General features: G+C 39.9%; 1 protein-coding gene across 5 annotated transcripts in view; it reads left to right on the top strand.

Moving 5' to 3' along the window:
* Positions 1-15683, top strand: part of LOC122670836 — a 114303-nt gene that overhangs the window by 31941 nt on the left and 66679 nt on the right. Inside the window, exons 5-6 of one of the 5 annotated variants that reach the window (XR_006334259.1) lie at positions 6924-6956; positions 7444-7503. The exons of 1 other annotated variant lie outside the window; for it this stretch is intronic. Coding sequence is in view for 1 of the 4 variants with exons in the window: in XM_043867844.1 (XP_043723779.1) it covers positions 3248-4139; positions 4329-4495 (1059 nt within the window). In the remaining 3 variants the exon portion in view is untranslated. Of the gene's footprint in view, positions 1-3247; positions 4140-4328; positions 4496-6923; positions 6957-7443; positions 7504-15683 lie in introns of all 5 variants that reach the window. 3 more of the 5 variants (XM_043867844.1, XR_006334260.1, XR_006334261.1) reach the window with 3 other exon arrangements.

The following is a 15683-nucleotide window of genomic DNA, read 5'->3' as shown; positions in this document are numbered from 1 at the left end:
CTTGAATTTCTAGCTTGTGCTTGTCAATTAAGTCCTGATGCAACTCCCATAGAACCCCAACTGTTGCAACTAATAGTCGCAACATTTAATCCTTAAAAAGTTATTGTTTTAGGGAATTACATTTTTTTATACATCTTGGATGATACTGAGTCGTCCCATGCAAGTTGTCCTGAAGAGAATTGTATAACATCTTAGAAGCATCATTACGAGTGTCTGGTGATTAACATCTAGGACATGTCATTGAGTTACTCTTAGTCAAACGGTCTTGAACTTTAACATAACATGTGCAATTGTTTAATCCAAACACGAAAAATATTTTTAATTCAAACATTTTTAATCCAAGTTTCAACTTTTATGTACCAGCTAGTGGGGATGATCATCTTGAGTCTAGTGGATCTAAGATTCATTTACTTAAATCTTCCTCTGGTGAAGTGTAAAACTTCTGCCTCAATATGAACTTCAGCTCAAGTTGCATACAAGGTGGCATTTTGATCCCTCTGTTTATCTATAATGATTTGTAGCTTTGGCAACAACAAACAATTCCATGGGGATTCAGTAGGGTTGTCCATGGTGTTTTTCATGTATTTACCAGTGACGTCATTTAATCCTATCAATAGCCATGTTTTACCAACTCTTCTATATTAGTATATAAATGGCCCTATTCTCCAAACTAATGCTGAAAATGTAGATATGCTCTAAACTTAGCATGCACTGTTAATTGCCTTAAAAGTAGCGTTGTCACAGGTCTTCATCAAATGTTCATCTCAATCCTCAACCTCTGGATTTTAACCGCAGAGATCATTCTGAGATTTCTTTGGGCAAGGCTTGTTTTGAGTGTCTGCGTTTTGGGCTTCCCCTGCCTTGGCCTTTGGTTATGTTGGTTCTATACATGTTTTCAGGTCATATTGGTGTTGTAGATTCTTAAGGAAGTGGGAATTTTTCATATCTAATGTAGTTTTAAATGCATAAGGTACATTTTTTTCTCTGAAGAACAGATCTGCCTAGGAATATCAATCTACGTTCGTGCATAATTCATTTAGATTAGATGTAGAATGAAGGTTTCTTATGATTCTGTTTGTTTGAGAGGCCTGGCATGTGATCAGAATATTGCAATATGTAATAGAGGAAAAAGAGAAGGTTCTATATGACGATTCTAGAGGTTTTCCATGACTAACCTCTGGCATTAGCAGAAGTGTGCTTTCTCTGCATCAATAAGCAGCAGATGCATAAAATTTTCTTCCATCAATATGTTCATTATCTTGCAATATTTCCCATTTGGGAGCCTTGTAACTGTTCCTGATGTTTCTGAGCTGGACTATTCTGGTTTTGCCCCTTTTTTTGTTATAATTCTTATGTGCTTATGCAAATTTTCCCCCTGTTAAAATTTTATCTTCAAATTGAACTCTCCTTTTGGATGCAGATAAATCAGAGAAAGGGGTTTATTTTAGTGGCAATAAGCCTTAGGTTGGATTCTATATATGTTGGGCATTTGGTACAATGGATCTTCATTGTAATGGGCCACTTTAATTGGCCTAAAATATGGGTTGGAGATAGGAATATGGGATTTACTTTATTAGTTTAGTTAGAGTTCTGTTTTTTAATTTTTTAATTGTTATTAAAGTGTTTTAGTTGGGTTGGATTAGTGACTCTATAAGTCCAGCCTTATTTCAGTCCCTTTCTTTTATTAATCAGTTTCTTAGTTCAGGATTGGTTTAGGTCTTTCTGTTTTGATTTTGAGTGTGTTTTTGGGTCCTATATATACGTTCGTTAGGTACTACAGTCTTGCACACGAATTTGAGCAATGAAAGTTGGTTGCTTTTGGTTCAGTGGTGATTTTATGCTCCCTGCTGTGGTGATTCCAGCCCTGCAGATCAGGTGGCGATTCCTGATCATATCTTTTCTTTTCTAGTTTTAGTTTCAGTTTTAATCAAGTTATCTTTTCTTTTCTTTTCTATTTTAGTTTCTTATTAAATCCTGATTTCAGAGACTGGTTTAAAAATCTTATCTTTCCCATTAAATTCTAGTATCCTAGTTCATCTTGGATTTCTCCCAATCTCTTGTTTCAAAATTGATCTTTGCATGCTAATTTCAGTTTTCTGTTCTACTATTAGTTTTAAATCTTGTGATGGTTAACAGTTTCAAAATCTGAACTTTCCAATTAATACTAGAAATCCTGATGCAACTAGGATTTGTTAAATCTTTATAATTCTGAAACTGTTTTGGCTGTTCTATTCCTGCTTTCTGTTACTTTTTATTCAATTGTTAGAGTGTTAACTGATCACTGGTTTGAACCTCCATTCTGTCCTGCAATTCTGCAGAACTTAAATATCCTACTCCCAGTAGGATTGTGTCATATCTGTGGATCTGTCCATCAGATTCAGACCAACGTTGACAGGATTACCCTATCCAGTTAAGAACATCCTTCGACCAGAAGTTGAGCATAATCAGACCAGTCCTCTTTGAGTTATTTTAATTTTTCCTAATCTGGTTTGCCCCCCCCCCCCCCCCCTGTGATCCTGTCGCAAGCTGATTTCTCGGTGGATTTCATTTGTTCGGTGAACAAAAGGCATGAACACATTTGGTGATGACTTGATTGGGATGCAAAGTAGGTTTTCAGCTCTTCTAGTTTAAGTGGGTTAATGCACAAATTGAGGTCCTTTAGTGCTACTAATATCATCATCTTTATCTTTATTTTCCTCTATTGTCATTTTATAGGATAATTTCTTTTTGTTAAACTATAGCAGACAAAGAAAAAAACAAAAACCAAAAAAATAAAACAAAATAATTGAAGGAAAAAGTCGCCAAAAACATCCTAGAAATACACATGATATATTTTTTTTCCATTTTATTTATCAATTGGGGAAATTTTGGTTTCTATTACCATTCTAGTCCTTGTCTTTGTAGATTCTTGGCTTCCTTCTCAGTTTTACCAAACCTCTAAGCAGTATTAGTTTGTGGGAACATGTCTGGGATTGTGCAATAACAGAGATGTATTATCATAGTCATCTTGTGTAGCAATGTCCTTGCATCTTGTGGTTGTGGATTCCTATTCGTTTTTCCACTTGAAATTTCGTCGGCTTTCATTATGAAGTAATTGTCTCTTGAACCTGTACTTTGCCAGATCTACTTTTATTTTCATTTTGATACTTCTGTGGAATTGAATTTCACCTTCAGTTGGGTTTTTGGACCTTTTGAGTTGCTAGCTTTGTGGCTTTACTGAAGTCCTCCTTTGCTGGTAACTATGCAGGCTAGCTTAAGACATAACAGAATACAACCATTGCTTGCAGCAAATCCTAATCTCCCTGGTTGGAGCAAGCCAAAGACTCACCCTGCTGTGAATGGTACCTGCAAGGGTGCAAAGAAAACTGAAACTGTGCAGTCTCTGTGGTGTGAAATCTGCAAGATTGGCTGTACCAGAAAGGATGACTTGGACCAACACAAAATGGGAAAGAAGCACAAGATGAACCTGGAGAAACTGGAAGAATCAGAGAAAGAAGCCAGTGTCCCACCTGCTACAGCGGCCCCAGCAGCAAAGGATCCTGTGATTGGTCCCAAAGAAAACCCTGCAGCTGACAAGGGTAAAACTGTTGTGCTGTGTGCATGGTCTGAAATCTGCAAGATTGATTGTAGCAGCAAGGATGTCTCAGACCAACACAAACTGGAAAAGAAGCACAAGAACTTGGGGAAACTGGAAGAATCAAACAAAGAAGCCAGTGCCCCAGCTGCTCCAGAGGCCCCAGCAGCAAAGGATCCCGTGACTGGTCCAAAAGAAAGCCCAGCAGCTGACAAGGGAAAGACTGTTGTGCAGTCTGCGGGGTGTGAAATCTGCAAGATTGACTGTAGCAGCAAGGATGTCTTGGACCAACACAAAGTGGAAAAGAAGAACAAGAGGAACCTGGAGAAATTGGAAGAATCAAAGAAAGAAGCCAGTTCCCCAGCAGCAAAGGATCCCGTGATTGGTCCAAAAGAAAGCCCAGCAGCTGACAAGGGCAAGACCGTCATGCAGTCTGCTTGGTGTGAAATCTGCATGATTGAATGTACCAGCAAGGATGACTTGTACCAACACAAATTGGGGAAGAAGCACAAGAAGAACATAGAGAAACTGGAAGAATCACAGAAAAAAGCCAGTGCACCAGCTGTTTCAACAGCAAAGGATACCGTGATTGATCTGAAAGAAAGGCCTGCATCTGACAATGGCAAGACTGTCGTGCAGTCGGTGTGGCGTGAAATCTGCAAGATCAATGACAACAAGAAGGATGTCTTGGACCAACACAAATTGGGAAAAAAGCATAAGAAGGAGGAGATATTGGAAGAATCAGAGAAAGAAGCCACTGCCCCAGCAGCAAAGGATCCAGTGATTGGTCCAAAAGAAAGCCTAGCAGCTGACAAGGGTAAGATTGTCATGCAGTCTTCTTGGTGTGAAATGTGCAAGATTAGATGTACCAGCATGGATGACTTGGACCAACACAAATTGGGGAAGAAGCACAAGAAGAACATGGAGAAACTCGAAGAATCACAGAAAAAAGGCAGTGCACCAGCTGCTCCAGCAGCCAAGGATCCTGTGATTGGTCCAAAAGAAAGGCCTGCAGCTGACAATGGCAAGACTGCCATGCAATCGGTGTGGCGTGAAATCTGCAAGATTGACTGTAACAAGAAGGATGTCTTGGACCAACACAAATTGGGAGAGAAACATAAGATGAATGAGGAGAAATTGAAAGAAACAGAGAAAGAAGGCAGTGCCCCAACTGTTAAATTGGCCCCAGCAGCAAATGATACCGTGATTGGTCCAAAAGAAAGCCCAGCAGCCAACAACAAGAAGACTGTCAGTGTGCAACAAGGTAAAAAGAAGGAAGCATCATCTTTGGGGCCTGGAGAGGATCTGGAGACACTGAGGAGGAAACTGATTGATGGTTGGGGTGGTAGTCGATGCTGTGAAGCTATGCACAATGTGCAACGTGGTGTGTAATAGCCAAACTCTCTTCACTAACCATTTGGCAGGGCAAAAGCATGCTTATTATGTTGAAGAAACAGACAACAGCAGCCGTAAGTTGTAACATTGAATGATTGAATCCATATGGTCCTGATGTTGTTACTGCTACTTAGAAGATGAACTGCCCTGAAAGGAAGAAAAAAAAAATGGTGTTGAAAATTTAACAACGTCATCATTATCTTATCATTGAGCTCTTCTTTGTTTACTTTTCTTGAAAGATCACTCAAGTCGTGTCTCCAAATTCATCACTAGGTATCGAGTATAGGTATTGGTATCAAATCAGATATTAGAACAATATCGATCGATAGCAATAGTATCGAACAGTTTTTCCCTCAAAGGTATCAATACCATAAAATATTTTGATAATTATACGGTTTATACCTCGACATCGATCTGGTATCGGCCAGGTATCAGTTTCGCCCGATACTGATGCGGATCGACTGTATACCTAAAACCATGACATATACCACCTGATTTCCCAATTGGCAAGGACTAATTCCTAATTTCAAAACTTTATTCTCAAACCATAATCTCAATTTCAATTTTATCTTTTTGAAAAAATGAACTCTGTTGAGGAGTGTACGCACTGCACTTCGTCCAGTCCCAACTCCCAACCATGGTTTTAGTAAGTGGTATCAGTATCGGTCTCGGCTAATATTGATCTATAGGTCGGCCGTATCAATCTAGAATGGTTATGTTTTTTTGAAAAAAAATTATTTTTTTTTTACATTTTTACCCTATCCGTATCAATACTTCAATATGGGATCATCAGAAATCGAAGACCAATATTTTACCAAAAAAAAAGAAATCGAAGACCAATACAGATACGAATCGGCCGATCCGACCAATCCCCATCACATGAAGAAAACCATTCCTTGTGGTATTTGTATTTCGTTATTTCTTCACAGAAAGAGAAAGCGTTCCCTCTCTTTTTCTTTTCTTTCATAACAGAGATGCGTAGTAGCTATACAAACCCCGGCCATGATCGCCGGTAACTTGAGAACGAAGCTCTCAGGTCTTGGCTCCAATTACGAGACCTGCGAGTCTTCGACGAAGATATCTGTGCCCAACTGTTAGACGCCAAAAATCTCATTCACAGCTATAATGGTGGCGGCGGAACTTGAAGCGCTAGTTCCGATACCGCGGATAAAAAGCATTTTTACTAACTATTCCTTCACCTCCTTCTTCTCCTGCTTCTTCTTCCTGTCATTGAGAAGGTTTCCAGGAGATTAGAGAGTTGGGGCTGAAACTTTATTTCTCTTTAATGGTTGGATCACTTTTCTAGTTTTATCAACGCCTCCATGGCCAGTTTCCTCTTCCACTTCCTTTCTCTTAGTGGTAAGATCACTCTTATTTTTCTAGTGTGTAAAGCCCTAGAAAAACTTACAAGAGACTTCTTATGTCGTCCTTCTTATTCTGCGGCTTCTACTGCTGTTAGTGTCGATACTGTTGCCTCTGTTGTTCCTGCTGATCGTGTACTTGAAAGTAACTTCTTATGTTATTCTCCTACTTCTGCGGCTGATACTGTTGCAGCTGTTGTCCCTGATCTTGTTTTTTCTACCAAGGTTGCGTCTGCTACCGTAAAAACTGTAGAAGAGTTTCAAACTCTAGGGTTGGAAGATAATGGAGACGAAGATGACGACTTTAAGGATTACAGTATCGAAGGTGATCATCCTTCTAGAAAAATTCTCTATCCCCAGAGACCCGATGCTGCCGATTGCTTCAATTACCTTCGGACTGGAACTTGTCGCTATGGAGCGGAATGCGAGTACAATCATCCCGCTAGAAAGGAAAACCAGGTAACGCTTTTTCAATTTCGACCTGTTTGTTTATTAGTTTGCAAATTCAGCGCGCTTTACTGTTTGTAGTGGTATATTCTTCATCGTCTTTTCTTAGCGATCCTGTAGTGATGGACAATCAATCTTTTTTGTAAGCACAAAGATCGGCTTCGCCGGAATCTGCCCAGGTTAGCTTTTGTTCGCCTAATCCCCCTCAAAATTCTCTCTCCGCCATCTTGGTCTGGGACCAAAACCGTGTGCTTATGCCTTAGTTATGGAGTTTTGTCAATAACATTCTAAGAAATATCCCCTTATATAATGGGTTCGACAAGGAATTAATATGATGAACTGTAGAGGAATTATCGTCTACAGGGTGGGTGTGGGCTGTGGGGCGGTTGCAGTTGAGTAGGAATTACGCATTAAAGTCGTTTATCGTGTTTTACCGGCTGGTTTGCCCCGTATTCGTGATTACTTCAAGAAAATGGCTTTGACTGGAAGTTGACAAACAACTTTTTGTCCCCATCTTTCTCCTTTCGGCATTTTTTCTAACTGGTTGATTCACTTTGACTGGCAGTTATCTGTAATGAATTTTGATTACATTGGTGGTTGATTCAAGTGCATAGATTTAACTTGTTTTCTCTTGTTTTGGTGTCCATGGTTTTATTCATGTAAAAGGTTATCAAAGAAAAGGAGAAGGAAGACCTTTTAGAGAAAACAGAGCAGCAAGAATGCGAGGTAATTATTCAACTACTTTGCTTACTCAGTTGTTTTTATTTTCTGCTCCTAAGGACATTACATTCTTTGAGTTTCACAAGTTGCAAGTTCCCTGAAATTCTTATTGCTTATATTCTCAATAATCCTTTTTTTTTCCTCCCCTAACTTCCTGGACTTTAGTCTTTTATTTGGGTTGGATCTGATCCTGTTTGTTTAAATTGCAGGAATTACCATTTTGTTCTCTTTAACTCTACTCCTGCAACCAATAGTCTATCAGGAATCACATGCTCTATTTAAGTGGTTGGAGTTTTTACTCAACCATGGTTCTAAGAATCGGTATCGGATCGACCGAATCTGCTGATCCATATCAGTTTCAGCACAGTCCGGTACTGATCCTATATCGGTGTAACAGTACAGACAAAGGGTAGAAATGTTAAAACACAAAACTGATTTAAAAAAAAAAACAGAGGCAAAATGGTCCGATCTAGACTGATACGGGCTGACCGGTATCGTATCGGTATCGGTTGAAAGTTGAAACTGATACCGTGCCTAATACCGATTCCTATAACCATGTACTCCACTGAATGAGCAAAAGGGCATACCCAGTGCACAAGGCTCTCGCCATTGTGGGGTCTGGGGAGGGTCATAATGCACGCAGCCTTACCCCTGCTTTCGCAGAGAGGCTGTTTCCAAACTCGAACCCTTGACCACTTGGTCACAGTGGAGCAACCTTTACCGTTGCACTAAGGCCGACCCTCTACTCTACTGAATGAGCATGCCAACGTTTTGGAATCCAAAGTGCAAACAGACTTTTGTACAAGATACATGTGATACCTGAATCTTTCATTTCACCTAAAATTCCCATTCTAGGCATGAACCATAATGGCAATGGGATATGCATCCAATCCACCAGGCTCTTATCCATGTTTTTGATTATTTATATTGTAGATTGGGTATTTTCCCAATATGTGGAACAAGGCATGACAGGGCTTTGAATCTGTGTTCTTTGCTGTTGTTACTTGCCTTTCTTCTTGTTGTTTGTCTTTTTAATGGGTCTAAGCTGGTATTTTGATAAAGATTCAAGACAACAGAACTGATTTATTGACAAGAAATCAACTCTGTACTAATTGGTCATAATTAGAAGTTAGGGGATTCTCTCCCTAAGCTGCATGATGTGATGCTAAATCTGATTGGGTTTGGGTTTCATTTGTTTGGATTTCTTTGTCCTCTCTCTCAGCAATATGGACCCTATCAGATTCCTATCATTCCTGCTGATTGTAATTCCAATCAACAGAAGTTTACCAGTTATTTTCGTAAATATTACATCCTCCAGATTATCCTCCCAAATTTCAAGGTTATAAGATTTGTTAAACTTTGCTGCATCAAATCCTCCTCTGGGATTCATATTACCTGAATCTTTCTACTCCATTTAGGAGAGGCTTCATAATATGGTGTGGCATGGGTATAAATTCATCTCGGATGATGTTATTTCCATAAAAAACAATCAGTGTGTGTTTCCTACTCTATGTGTGTGTGTGTGGTGCCAGCAAGCAGGCTAGAGGAAATTGTGCAAGGGTGGCTGGGATTGAGTTTGACTCAAGGTAATGCTTTTCCATGAGTCATTTCATTCTCTCTCAATACTGCAAGGTTTTCTGATATGACATTGTATGTTTTCTTATGTCAATTGCCATTAATCTTTCCATGGATATAGTGCTTGTTGGTGCTTGTTATATCAATAATGGATGTTCCTCTATTTATAGTATGCTATGGCTGTTGCAGTGTTACCTGTGGTCAGGGGGGCGTATGTTCGGAAAAGCGTGTAGATACAATCATTCATGGGAAAAGCCTGTGGTACCACGACCACCACCACCACCACCACCACCACCACTACCACCACCTCCAGATTTTAACTTTCTCGGCTTGCCAATTCGGCCGGTATTATTACTCAATCACTTTTCTTGTTCCACCTAATCCATTGAGTCTAACATAACTTATATTTATAGCAGCCATTAATTTGGTTATATTTCAGTAAGTATACTGAATATGTGTCGCAATGTTTTCTCTGTGTGAAAGGGGGAGAGAGAGTGCCCATACTATATGCGTACTGGTTCCTGCAAGTATGGACCCAACTGTTGGCTTCATCATCCTGATCCTACTGCTGTTGGAGGAGATGATATTCCTTCTTGTTCTGTCTCATTACATCCGCCTGGTGCATCGCAACCGGCTTCAACATCTTTTTCTGATCCACTGAATGAGACGGTTCCTTACCTAGATGCTTTAAATCCTTATGCACCAATGACGCTTCCACCTCAAGGGGTGCATCCAGATAATGAATGGAATGGATATCAGGTAAATTTTATTCATGATTTCCTCTCTCTTCATCATAAACTGTACCCTGTTATCCTGAGGGAAAAATTGTTTGATTAGATGTTTCTTCCTTGTTTTTAATGGGTAACAGTTTCCTTGTTTTAATTTGTAACAATTTACTGTTAGGAGAAACAAAAAATGTAACAATATTTTTGAATTTCCAGGCCAGGAGTTCCATCAATGATGATAATAACAAACAATGACAATGATGTGTGTAACAAAACTTGATCTTAACAACCAGTACCTGTAAAGAAAAACAGAAAGAAGGAGAAGAGAGAGAGAGAGAGAGAGAGGGAAGAAAAAGGGGAAATCCTAGATACACGATAGGATTCAAAATAGAACCTATCGTGGCCTAGGTCCATTACTTACACTGTATTAAAGAGTCCTATTAAAAGTCAAATTACAATCACAGCCAAAGACTGAGTAAATAACGATGAATAACATAAATTATCATAAACTATGATTACTGGCTAAAGACTCCCCCTCACGGTAGAGTATTTAACACTACCCCTCAAGCTGGAGTATATATATCAAAGGCTCCAGCTTGGAACAACAAGAATAGGTATTAACAGCAGAACCAGTCTTGAACATATGTAAGTCATAGATGTCAGTGACCACAAAGAGATTTTTCATGTTGAATAAATCCAGATAGCAACAAACAATATAAGCGGCAGAAAATACCAACCACAAGCCAAAATATCATAGGAGCAGCAACTACATTATAAGCCCTTCTCAAGGAAGACAAGTGGTAATATTCACAAAGCAGACAGATCAAAGCATGGTTCTAAACTTTCAACCATATTTCACACATTTCAGTAGTTTCGACCGAAAAATACCAAGTTTCCACCAATTTTTACCAGTTTTGAGCAGCCTAGTTTCGACCAGTTTGACAGCACATGGCATGTTGAGTTTTGCCCAGAAAATACCGGGTTTCGACCTGGTTTTGGTCGAAACATGGGAAATCTTGGTTTCCTGGCTGATCGAAACCGGCCTCGAAACTGAGATTTAAAACCTTGGTTAAAAGTGCAGCATAGGTTGCTGCGAACCACAAATAAAAAGGCAGTATAGGTTGCTGCGAACCACAAATAAAAAGGCAGTATAGGTTGCTGCGAACCACAGATAAAAGTGCAGCATTGGTTGCTGCTAACCACGGATAAAAGAACAGCATAGATTGCTGCGAACCATAAATAGCAATCTTGTTGCTGCAAACAAGTCACCATCTTTATAAGATAAAATTGTTTCCAAGGATATGAGCACAGATGACACTGACAAATAGTAATAATCTTCAAATAAATAAATGACACGAGTAGATAATAATCTTAAGATAAGAATAATCTTCGACCTCCCCCTCATGTACACATGGACAAAGAATGCAGGGGAGAATACCAAAGGGATAATCAATCATCATATGGAAGCAATAATCAGCATCACGAAGGAGTAGTAGCACATAAAGTCCACAACCAAAAGCAGCCGGAGCAAATAAGATCCCAGATAGGCCAGATTTAAATAAATCATAGCAAAGAACAACATCCTAGAAGTTGCAAGAGCATCGGTATTCGAATAGAGCTGATTGAAGGGTTAAGGTCCATGTAGCCGACCCCATTTAGTTGGGATAATGATGCAGATCCTAGCCTCCTCGAATTGAAGAAGCCACCCTAAACCTAGGGTTTTAGTAGGAGCCTTAGTTTAATTTAGTTTATTTCCATACTTAGTTTTTATTTTGTGTTTTTAATTGAACCGGGTTAAATTGGTTGCATCCAATTTGTTCAATTGGTCTAATTTAAGTGAAGTGATCCTATTGGCTAAGAGGATCTTATATCTTATTGGCTAGTAGGGAATCTTCTTTTATTTTAAGTAGTTTAAGTGGTTTTTAAGTCATTAGGGTCAATTGAATATTTTTATGTTTTTTAAATTGTTTTAAATCACTTAATTGTACTCCTCCACGGTTTTGGATGGAGATTAGAGTTGTATTAGTCCTAGGAATTAGGCCTTTGGCCTCTTTATTTAATAAGAATCGTGGGAAAAGGCTCCCCCACCTATTATGCATTAAAAATTTCGTTTCTCTATGCCGCTGCTAAGACTGCCGGCTGTTTGCTCTTTGAGAGTGTCCTTGTGGGTAATATCAAGGATCCCTTCTGAGTCATATTAAGGGTTAGGCCTGGTGGACTCCGGCGACTCCTTGCATCTTGTAGATCGGGAGGTCCTTCTTCTTCAATCAAGTTTCTCCAAGCTGCCATTGAAGAACCTGCAATTCAGTAAGTTAATTTACTGTTTTATTATTTCCCTTCCTCCATTAAAACCCTAATCAATCCCATAAACCCTAGACTCATCTATAATCATTACAGCCCTCACCCTCCTTCAGTTTTCATCTAAAATCTGTCCACAGATCCATCACAGCAGACCCTCCACTCGACTGCCATCTCAGCCCCAACTTACAACTCTAAACCCTAATTCCCTCATCCCTCTAAAACCCCAAAACCCTAGGATTCCCAGATCAACCACTTCTGCCCATCAATTCCTCTCCATATTCTGATCGAGTGTTCTTCCCCCTCATTGGAAAACTCGACCAGAAACCTGAGCCCATTCTCCCATTAAAACCCTAAATTCCAGAACCTTGACTTTCAGCCCTCCAATACTCATCAAACCTTGGCCGAATCCTCTCCTCTACCATTGGAAACCTCGACCTTAAGATCCTGCCCAAATTCCAACCCTAAACCCTAAATCTCATATTCCCCTTCATTCCCAAAACCCGAAACCCTAAACCTAAATTTCTGAAATTCTAAAAACTTCTTCAAAGTTCAAACCTAACTAAACCTAGTTTATTAAAACCCTTAAAACCTGCATATTAATACCCTATAAACACTACTACCTTTAGTTAACCCTAACCCTAATTTCTGCCCTATTCAACCTAAGCTGTCCCAAACCAGCAGCCTTTTTAGGTGAACCATTCTCTTGGCTCCTAGTAGGACTTCTCCTACCTAGGACTGCATCAAATTGGTATCAGAGCTATGGAAGAACAAGGCAACCCTGTTGTTGATCCACCACTACCACCCCCACCTGATCCAATGATGCAGAATGATCACCAAGTAGGGCTTATTTCTTTAGAAATAGGCCTAGGGTTGGGTTATATACATGTTGGGCCTTTGTTCCCAAGGGTTTTTTATGTATTAGGCCACTTTAATGAGCCTAAACTAGGGGCATATAGGTTGCATACGGGATTAGCCCAATACTTAGTTTATTTTCCTATTTTTAGATTGAACCGGTTTAGAATTGATTGCATCCAATTGGTTCAATTGGTCTAATTTAAGTGAAGTGATCCTATTGGCTAAGAGGTTCTTATATCCTATTGGCTAGCAGGGAATCTTCTTTATTTTAAGTAGTTTAAGTTGTTTTTAAGTCATTAGGACTCTATTTTGAGTCTATTTTAGTTTCCTAATCAGTTTAAGTTATCTAATAGGTTAGGGATTGGGTTAGGCCTTTCCTTTTTAGAGTAGAAGTCTATTTTTGAGTCTTTTATATAAGGTTGTAAGGGGGCAAAGCCGGGAACACGAATTTGATTAATGAAAAGCTTTTTGTTTGCTGCCATAGTTGCTGCCTTGCTCTGTTGAGTGTGCATCCTTGTGGTTCTATCAAGGTGGAAAGGGACTGGTGGAATCCGGTTGACTCCTTACGTCGTGACGGCTGGGAGGATCTTCTTTCTTCGAAGGTGGCTTCATCTTTCAACCATTCAAACTGCTGTTAGAGGATTCGAGAGTGAGTTTGAATTTATTATTTTCTGTTTATCTTTTCTTCCCTTCCCCAATCAATTCCTTTTCTCTTCTGTCCTATTTTCATAAACCCTAGAAGACTCTAAACTCTGATTCAGATCTGCTCCTCCATTGGAATCTGATCAGATTTGGACCATAACTCCCCCTCATCACCATCTCCACTCGACCCTAGCTGCTGCCCATTCTGTCCATCCAAACCCTAAGATCCCTCTTCTCCATTGACCCTAAAAACCCTAATTTTCTGTTGGGACACATTCAGCCATCAGAAACCTTCCATATTGCAACCGAATCTTCCCCCTAGCCCCTCTAACAGTCGACCTTAACCCCTGCCCCTAAATCCTACTTTAAACCATACTTTTAGTTGTTTACCTTATTTACAAAACCCAAAACCTAACCCTAATTTCTGCAGGAAATTAAAACTTATTCAAATCCAGATATTTTTATACCATAATGACCCTCTAAACCTGCAGATTAAAACCCTATAAACCCCATTCCCAAATTCCCATCCTAAACCCTAATTTTGCCCTAAAACAGCCCCTAATCAGCCCTAAACAGCAGGCTTACCCTAAGCTTGGTTCTACTTGGTTCCTAGTGGGATTAATTCCTATTCTAGGACTACATTATCCAATGGCTGCAATCCTGGACATGCTCCATAAGATCAGTGATCGGTTACAAATTGTAGAACAAAGGCAAGTTGTGCCTCTTGTCAACAACCCTCTATATGTAGAGGAGGATAGATTCCAAGTGCATTCTGAAGTACATGGAACTTTGGGAAGGAATGAATATAATAGAGGTCATCTCAGACGTCACAGGGACCACAGAGATCATTCTAGACATGACAGAGATTACAAGGACCGACGCAGACCTGACAGAGATGACTACAGGGAAGGTAGGGACAGAATTACAGAAGCACCTCAAAGACCTAACTTTGAGGAATACTTGAGGTCCTACTTCACTGGAGATGAAGCTACTAATAGGAGGTATAACACACAAAAGGTCAAACTAAAGTTGAAAGAGTATGATGGGCATGATGATCCATAGAAATTCTATGATTGGTTTGCTGCCCTAGATGACTATTTTAACTGGTATGACTTGCCTGAAGACCGAAAGATGAGATTGGCACGTACTAAATTAATTGGCTCTGCTCGAGAATGGTGGCGTAAGACAGAGAGGGACATGGCACGTGAAGGTAAAGCACCTACCAACTGGGAGGATATGAAGTATGATCTGAAAGAGAAGTACTTACCAAGACACTATACAGCTCAGATGCAAGATCAATTCAACTCCCTTCGTCAAGGGAACATGATTGTATCCGAGTACATGCAAAAGTTTGATTCTCTCTCATCTCGTATTGACACCATAGAAAGTGCTACTCAGATGTTATCTCGATTTCGGCTGGGATTGAGATCTGATATTGTTAGGGCTATTGGAGTTGTTGATGTCCTGGACATCAAAGACTGTTTTGAGAAGGCATTGAAGGCTGAAGAATTATTGGCTGGGAATAGAAGATTTGATTCCTCTAATGAGGGTACTGTCAAAACTTTTTCAGCATTCAAGTCTACTACCACTGGTCACAATCGAGCTGGAAATTCTACTACTGGTTCTACTCGATCAGGCTACTCTGTTGGTAGTTCTTCCCACCCTACAGCCCCTCCACGTGTTGATCATAAAGGTAAAGCTCCCATGGACAGCAATGCACCTCACAAGTGTTTCCACTGCAATGAGCTTGGGCACTATGCCAGCGAATGCTCACAAAAGCATAGACCTGCTAATGTGGCTGCCAAGGTAGAGGAAACCCCTGAAGGGCACAATGAGCAAGGTATATATGCACTACCCCCTGATAGTGATGAAGACTTAGGCTGTTTCCTTGAAGATATGGATGGTGGTGCTCAAGGTGTCCATACGATTGCTCCAGTTCTCATGGATGATGTGGTTGATTGTGACAAGGTAATTGGGAACATTTCACAGGGAGACAATGACACGCAAGTTGCTGTTCTTGAAGAGGTGGGGCTGAATGAGAAGGTTATCAATATTGAAGACCCTATGGAGGTTGAGCACATTGACTTT

This window comes from Telopea speciosissima, chromosome 8 (genome assembly GCF_018873765.1).
Source record: "Telopea speciosissima isolate NSW1024214 ecotype Mountain lineage chromosome 8, Tspe_v1, whole genome shotgun sequence".
NCBI lineage: Eukaryota > Viridiplantae > Streptophyta > Magnoliopsida > Proteales > Proteaceae > Telopea > Telopea speciosissima.
This window is presented reverse-complemented; position numbering and strand designations above follow the sequence as displayed.